Source organism: Camelina sativa, chromosome 3, assembly GCF_000633955.1.
Source record: "Camelina sativa cultivar DH55 chromosome 3, Cs, whole genome shotgun sequence".
In the NCBI taxonomy this organism is placed as follows: domain Eukaryota; kingdom Viridiplantae; phylum Streptophyta; class Magnoliopsida; order Brassicales; family Brassicaceae; genus Camelina; species Camelina sativa.
In genome coordinates this window covers 7530504-7538552 of record NC_025687.1, presented here as the reverse complement: position 1 = coordinate 7538552, position 8049 = coordinate 7530504, and the positions used below count along the sequence as shown (strand labels likewise).

The 8049-nt window shown below is 40.9% G+C and overlaps 4 protein-coding genes across 4 annotated transcripts; 1 reads left to right on the top strand and 3 right to left on the bottom strand.

Annotated features, from left to right (window-relative positions):
- LOC104778744 (pyrophosphate-energized membrane proton pump 3-like) lies at positions 2-1696 on the top strand (the record flags this gene model as incomplete). The annotated part of the gene is made up of 6 exons (XM_010503184.1): positions 2-316; positions 408-572; positions 672-827; positions 905-1016; positions 1101-1320; positions 1428-1696. Coding segments are annotated over 6 exons (1068 nt in total), but the record flags the coding sequence as incomplete, so codon positions are not given.
- On the bottom strand, positions 1706-3029 carry LOC104775781. The gene is made up of 3 exons (XM_010499705.2): positions 2754-3029; positions 2505-2655; positions 1706-2438 (listed from the first exon to the last, which is right to left on the bottom strand). Exons 1-3 carry the CDS (start codon positions 3021-3023, stop codon positions 1915-1917), a joined length of 945 nt encoding a protein of 314 aa, XP_010498007.2. The 5' UTR covers positions 3024-3029; the 3' UTR covers positions 1706-1914.
- On the bottom strand, positions 3042-4125 carry LOC104778743 (the record flags this gene model as incomplete). The annotated part of the gene is made up of 3 exons (XM_019243490.1): positions 3731-4125; positions 3482-3632; positions 3042-3415 (listed from the first exon to the last, which is right to left on the bottom strand). Coding segments are annotated over exons 1-3 (831 nt in total), but the record flags the coding sequence as incomplete, so codon positions are not given.
- LOC104775780 (U-box domain-containing protein 35-like) lies at positions 4272-7902 on the bottom strand. The gene is made up of 11 exons (XM_010499704.1): positions 7617-7902; positions 7377-7468; positions 7136-7257; positions 6843-7033; positions 6691-6745; positions 6278-6608; positions 6086-6187; positions 5580-5999; positions 4696-5448; positions 4541-4611; positions 4272-4451 (listed from the first exon to the last, which is right to left on the bottom strand). The coding sequence occupies exons 1-10, from the start codon at positions 7792-7794 to the stop codon at positions 4555-4557; spliced, it is 2301 nt and encodes a 766-aa protein (XP_010498006.1). The 5' UTR covers positions 7795-7902; the 3' UTR covers positions 4272-4451; positions 4541-4554.

Below are 8049 nucleotides of genomic sequence, written 5' to 3'. Positions count from 1 at the left end.
CTATAAGTATGAGCCTGTCCGGACATTGGCTCTTGCGAGCTCCACTGGTCATGGAACCAATATAATTGCTGGGGTCAGCTTGGGTCTGGAGTCCACGGCTCTTCCTGTTTTAGTTATAAGTGTAGCTATTATTTCTGCTTTTTGGCTGGGAAATACCTCGGGGCTTATGGATGAAAATGGAAACCCCATTGGAGGTCTATTTGGAACCGCTGTAGCTACAATGGGAATGCTAAGCACTGCAGCTTATGTGCTTACAATGGACATGTTTGGTCCTATAGCTGATAATGCAGGTGGAATTGTTGAGATGAGCCAGCAGGTAGATGTCACATGAGTGGTTGGAATCATTACTATTTTGTATCTTTGATTTTCAAGCTCATGGGAAAATAATAGTCTCTTACCTCTTGCAGCCAGAAAGTGTTCGTGAGATCACAGATGTTCTTGATGCTGTTGGGAACACCACAAAAGCAACAACCAAAGGGTTTGCTATTGGATCTGCTGCCCTCGCATCATTCCTTCTCTTTAGTGCCTATATGGACGAGGTTTCAGCGTTTGCTAATGTGTCTTTCAAAGAGGTATGTATATTATTTCTCTTTGTTGAATTTTGTTACCTCTTATTCCATTCTATTTTCAGGCACCTCCTCGTACTTATCCTTATCCTCTTATCTAACCAGGTTGATATTGCTATCCCAGAAGTCTTCATAGGTGGGTTGTTAGGTGCCATGCTTATTTTCCTCTTTAGCGCTTGGGCTTGTGCAGCAGTTGGTCGAACTGCACAGGAGGTTGTCAACGAAGTAAGAAGACAGTTCATTGAGAGGCCTGGCATAATGGTAAATATACTTCCTCTCAAGTCCGTTCCCTTTTCTTCCTTTTTCCATTGGGTGTCCTTCTGAACTTTATGTAACAGGACTACAAGGAGAAACCAGATTATGGTCGATGTGTTGCCATTGTCGCATCTTCAGCTTTGAGGGAAATGATAAAACCAGGAGCTTTGGCTATAGTATCACCCATTGCAGTTGGTGAGTCAGTAACACGTTGGTTAATCTGTGAAACGAGAGAGAAACAGACATAATGATAAAACCCTCTGTATTTGGTGTCCTCAGGTTTCGTGTTCCGGATATTGGGATACTACACGGGACAACCTCTGCTTGGAGCAAAAGTAGTAGCTGCAATGCTAATGTTTGCAACAGTATGTGGTATCTTGATGGCACTCTTCTTAAATACAGCAGGAGGTGCTTGGGACAATGCAAAGAAATACATTGAGACTGGAGCACTTGGAGGCAAAGGAAGTGATTCCCACAAAGCTGCAGTAACTGGCGATACGTAAGCAATCTTTCATTTTCTTCTTCATTGGTCATTTCCTTTAACTTTTAATGTTACAAAGTCGGAACAGTTTTCTAATGTGAAATCATTTTTTTTAAATGGCGAAGTGTGGGAGACCCTTTTAAGGACACAGCCGGACCGTCGATTCACGTTCTCATCAAAATGTTGGCGACTATCACGCTTGTCATGGCTCCAATCTTTCTCTGATAAAAGGTATCTAATCCTCATTTGCACATATATAGAGTGAGTGAACGAGTGAGGTAGGTTATGAATTCATTGAACATGTTTTAAAGTTTTTGTTTTTCCTCTCATCTGACCAAATAATGTTAGGTTTGGCTAGAATGAATGAATGATAAGCAAGCACTTCTCAGTGACACTTGATATCTTAAACCAAAATTTAGAGTCATGTTTTCAAACAGGTTATAGATACACCAAACTTAACCCCGAGAGACACATCAGTACATCACCATTTTACCCGAGAAAGACAATTTAAAACCACCTAAAGCCGTCCTGACTCGTCTTTAAAACACTACACTAGCTAGTAGCTTATCATCTAAATAATACTAATATCACTGATTAGTGAGCATCCCACCGTTACTCCCATGTACCGCGAAGCAGGGGAGTGGCTTCAACATCGTCCCCAAAAGTCTTCAAAAGATCGTACGTCGATTCATCACCATCACCCTCAGGCTCCAACTCCACCCCTAACTCTTCCTCTATATCATCAGACGCCGAGATCAGCAACAACTCGCATCCTTCGTAATTCAGGAAATCGGGAGGGTCCGCTGCCCCAAACCGGGTATGACCTAGATGGGCTTGAAGATGTGCCGGAAACTGGGCCCTTCTCTTTCTCTGCAGCCCACCAAACCCTGACCTTCCTCCTCCTCCTCCTTGCTCTGGATTTCGTATTTGGATCAAGAAAGATCCTTCGGGTTCGATGTTCATCGACTCTTGTGGCTCCTGTGCTCTGTTCGATGGGAACTCGAGCTTGTAGACAAGATGTGTATGGTGTTTTCGTGTCGGACTAGGCTTATGTCGAAGAATTGGATAGATTCCTTCTCCGACAGCTCTCGCCCGCGGTTTGTGCCTATGTCCTCGTGTCTTCGTCTCATACTCCTCTGAGAAAACAAATCATCATCATATAAACTCACCAAACAATATCATAAAATGCAAGAAATTATTACCTCCTTTGAGAGCAGCTTTAACATCTTCAACATTTGTGGTCACCATCTCCACGAATCCCCAAAAAGGTTGCGACTTCTTGCTCGGATCAGGTAGACTTTTCCTAACCATAACAATGAATCGTAGCAGAAGCTGCTTCTCGATGTTCACTTTCTACAAAGATTGAGATGAAAATATCAATCATATTTAGTCTAAGTAATAGTGAAGAGCTTAATCAGTAGTGTTTTGTTCTTAATTCTTCTTCTAGCTACCTCGACGCCGTGTCCTCCTTCACCACCTTGGTTCTTGGCGCCGGAAGAGCTAGTAGTCGCGTCTCCGTCACCGGAATATTTATCGGAACCTTCTTTACCTGAAAGAGGGTCTTGTTTCTCCTCGGTGGGATTCTCACCGGACTCAGGACGCATCACTATGTAGAACCTTTGAACATCGTCCACACTGTGAGCTTCTTCTTTGTTAACCTTTGGCCTATAAAAGAAGAATATTTCTCCTCTTTCCTGATTAATACAATAAACTGAACTCATCAAACAAACAAANAGCAACAACTCGCATCCTTCGTAATTCAGGAAATCGGGAGGGTCCGCTGCCCCAAACCGGGTATGACCTAGATGGGCTTGAAGATGTGCCGGAAACTGGGCCCTTCTCTTTCTCTGCAGCCCACCAAACCCTGACCTTCCTCCTCCTCCTCCTTGCTCTGGATTTCGTATTTGGATCAAGAAAGATCCTTCGGGTTCGATGTTCATCGACTCTTGTGGCTCCTGTGCTCTGTTCGATGGGAACTCGAGCTTGTAGACAAGATGTGTATGGTGTTTTCGTGTCGGACTAGGCTTATGTCGAAGAATTGGATAGATTCCTTCTCCGACAGCTCTCGCCCGCGGTTTGTGCCTATGTCCTCGTGTCTTCGTCTCATACTCCTCTGAGAAAACAAATCATCATCATATAAACTCACCAAACAATATCATAAAATGCAAGAAATTATTACCTCCTTTGAGAGCAGCTTTAACATCTTCAACATTTGTGGTCACCATCTCCACGAATCCCCAAAAAGGTTGCGACTTCTTGCTCGGATCAGGTAGACTTTTCCTAACCATAACAATGAATCGTAGCAGAAGCTGCTTCTCGATGTTCACTTTCTACAAAGATTGAGATGAAAATATCAATCATATTTAGTCTAAGTAATAGTGAAGAGCTTAATCAGTAGTGTTTTGTTCTTAATTCTTCTTCTAGCTACCTCGACGCCGTGTCCTCCTTCACCACCTTGGTTCTTGGCGCCGGAAGAGCTAGTAGTCGCGTCTCCGTCACCGGAATATTTATCGGAACCTTCTTTACCTGAAAGAGGGTCTTGTTTCTCCTCGGTGGGATTCTCACCGGACTCAGGACGCATCACTATGTAGAACCTTTGAACATCGTCCACACTGTGAGCTTCTTCTTTGTTAACCTTTGGCCTATAAAAGAAGAATATTTCTCCTCTTTCCTGATTAATACAATAAACTGAACTCATCAAACAAACAAACAAACAAACAAAAACAGAGACCATAGAGTCTTTTTAAACTTGGATGCATCAGCAAAGAACAGAGGGAGGTAACTTCTTTACCTTGTCCCATTGTTTCTGAATCCTCGTTTCTTAGAAAAATAATGCTCTTTTTAAACACTGTTAAAAACGACTTTTTTTGTCGGAACACTTGACAACGTCAGAACATTCCCACGTTGTTCTCTACTGTGAGTTACGTGTCGACCAACATGTAATTCATAGTTAAAATTATAATTTCACATTTTCTCCAACATGAATGTGCATGGGAAATTCATATTTCCACGTATATACATATGGTTTCTTTAATACAAAATATACACAACTTTTTATACACAAATCCGAATCTAATAAAATCGTAGCCACCTTTTTCTTCAGCTCAAAATATGAATTACTCTTGGCTTGCTTCTACTGAAGTTATCTCCTGCAAATCAAAATCTCAATCATGAGTGTTTATCTCAGCGAAACTTAATTAGACATTAACTTAAGATGAAACAAGAGGTTATATCTTACCAAATTCCTCAAAACTATGGGTTTGACATAGAAGATCCTGTATTTGATATCAAAGGAGCACTCCTACCATCCTGCAATACCCACAATAACATCAACCATCACAGCTAGAGAGACATCGAATCTAGTAGAAATGTTTTCGGATTAACAAGTCTTACCGATGAATATGAGACTTGACTAGGATGTGAAGATCTTCCTTGTCCAGCATAATACACAGACTCAAGACTCTCTTCACCAAGCTCTCTAAGTCTATTAAGCTCAGGCATTATTTCTTTACCAAGATCAGGCCTATCTTTTCTTCGTAACTCTGCACATTGTAGCGATAACTTCGCAAGAGCCAAAGCTTCCTCTACTGGCCAATCTGGTACTGCAGGATCAAGCATATCTTTCAATGTCCCTTCTTCAATCGCTTGTTCCACGTAATAAGCCAAACCCATTGGCTGCTTCGCCGTCAAAAGCTGCAAAAGCATGATTCCGAGAGAGTAAACATCCGACTTCACACCCAACATTCCGGTTTGTTGATACTCAGGGTCGATGTAACAAAACGTTCCTGCAGCTGATGTTACTCGGTACTGGGTCACGTTTTCAGCTACAGCGGGGACGAGTCTTGCAAGCCCGACGTCGCTGATCTTGCTGACGTAATTGTGGTCGAGAAGTACGTTTCCTGGTTTCAAGTCTCTGTGGACAATTGGTTCTGGTTTGGTCTGGTGGAGGAAGAGGAGACCCGTAGCGATCTCAGCAGCGATTCTGAAACGCAATTGCCATGAAATCGGCGGCGTGTTTCCGCGTCTGAAAAGGCGGTCATCTAAGCTTCCTTTGGCCATATATTCATAGACGAGAATACCGAATTCTGGACAAGCTCCTAAGAGAAGCACCATGTTTGGATGTCTTATGCAGCTTAGTACTTCAACCTGAGCGTCAAAACACATCAAGTTTTTTAAAAAATTTCATTTAATAACCTTTTTCTTGTAACACAAGTAAAAACTATAGGGAAAACAGAGTTAATGGAGAAAAATTGTAGAGAAGATCGATGTATTGTTACCTCTTTGTGAAACTGTGATCTTCCTTGAGCAGCGTCAGGGCGTAAAACCTTAACAGCAACACTTGTGTGATCAAGATGACCTCTAAACACAGGTCCATACCCTCCTTCTCCAACTTTTCTCGACTCTGCAAAGTTATCTGTACCTTCTTCGATTTCTTGAACAGTGTATTTCCTGTATCGAACGATGCTATGTCGAGAGAAAGAACCGCTTTCTTTCAATACCTTCATCTCTGCGTTTAGCCTCCTCTTTGCTTCCACTTCAGCAAGCCTGTTTGCAGCTTCAGCAGCTTCAGCAGCTTCCAAGGCTGTTTTGGCTTTTGCTCTCTCGTTTTCCACTATTGACATTGCTGTTTCCTCTGTCATCTTTAGTTCCTCGAATCGTCTTTCCTCTTCTGTCCTTAGCTTTTGCAGCTCTGTCGCCTAATCCAGATTGTAACCAAATTTATGAATCAACCCTCTTGAGGTGAAGAACAACTTGGAGATATAGATGTATGTATAACAATTACCTCGTGCCTTGCGGTTAAAGCTTCTCTGCAAGCTGAGCTATACATATCCATAGTTTGTTTCAGCTCTAAACGGAGTCTCCTCATTTGAGCTTCAACATCATCCTGCAACAACAATACAAACATTTTCATGGAATGTAATAGAAAAACAAATCTGGGAGCGACACAAAATCATGAGTTGATTCCAACTTATACCAAGCTCTGAGATGAATAAGAACAAGAATTTCTTCCACTCTCTTCAGAAACCGTAGAAGAACCATTGAGATAACTCAGATCCGTAAACTTGATTCCTAATCTATGAGACCCGATGCTCTGATCTGAGCTCGTTGACATTCTTGAGGATCTTGCTGATTCTGGTAGATCGTAGGTAAATGATGATCGGTCTACACTCGGCCTCCCCGAGCTGCTGATGAAGGAAATGTCGGATTCATGTTGAGAAGCACTGATGAATGAGAACTCGGACTCTGAATCTGAGAAATCCCCCACTAATTTCATATGTCCTTGTGGCGGTTTCGGAACCCCTAATCTACAAATGTCGAAACCAAGATTTACGAAATTGTTGAGGTATAGTTACACAGCGATTTGTTTAACCTAACAGAATATAATACCTGGTACCATCTGAATCTACTGATCTTCGTCCTCTATGCAAGGCCTGTGTGTTAGCTGTTGAAAACAAGGAAGATGGGACAGATTTAACAATGTGTTTTGAGATGCTTGTCACGCAAGCAACAATATTTCCTCTGAAGATTAAAACTCTGACCTGTTTTATGTTTTCTCTCAAGGGGAATAGTGTCATGATGACTCTCTGATTCGTTAAGAGCTGATGGATGATAAGGAGCAGGACGCGAGGCGTTTCGTACCGAAGAGATCTTTCCTTTGGAGATAACGTAAACATTGCAGAAATCTGGAGCAGCCTTTGACACACTCGCTGGTAAATCCGTTTTGAATCTTCTGTTAAGGAACAAAATCATCAAAGGAAACCCTAAATTTGGTTAATATATACTTCTTCCGCACGTAAACTAATAAACCAAAACCCTAATCAGTTTTAGTTACCGCATAAAGCTGTTCCGTGATGGAGCACCAAGAACTAAATTCTCAATCGAAGAAACCGTAACATATTCGACAATCGCTTTGACTTTGTCTGCGTCTTCAAGCACAACGTCCTGACAATGAATCTGCATGCAGAAATAATGATCCAAAAGTAAAATAAAAAAAAGCTAACTACTCATGTGATATATTCATTCAACCAAAAGTTAAATTGGTTTCAATAGGTATTATTATTTTAATAAAACACCTCTTTGCGGCTGCAGTAACAGTGGAAGGATACAAAGAGATCTTTCGTTTGTTTCTCCATTTGCTGCTTATGTGATATTCCTTCTTCAATATCTGCATGCATGAAACACAAAAGTGAAAACCCGGCCCGAAAAAGAAACTCAAACCTTTGCGCAAAACAAAGAAAGAAAACATTGAGCAAAATAAACAAAATAGGGATTCTAATTATAGTATGTGCATGAGATTGCAGTGAAATGTTAACCTAAAGAAGATTGAGATTTGGGAAGGACATGAATAAGAGCAAGAGTTTGTCCACGAGAAGCAAGATTCTCCAAAGTCCATTTGATAGCATTTTGACTACTTTTGTCTTTATCTATTGCAATCGCCACAGAACCACTTCTTGTTTCTTTATTTGTTGCTTCTGCTTTCGGTAGCCACATTATTATTATTAACAGCTTTTTTTCTTCTTCTTCTTCCTTTCTTTTTGTAAAAGGAACAAACTAAAAGAGATTGAGAAATTTCATTACTATTCCCCCTTAATAATTAAGTGTTAAACTTGGAAGATTTTTTTTTTTTTTGAAAAATAAAATAGAATCACCGCATTTTTCTATAATGATAAAAAAGAGAAGGTAATTATTACTATTATGGGTTGAGAGATTTTTCTGTTATATTTTTTAATCTGATGGAAGCTATTT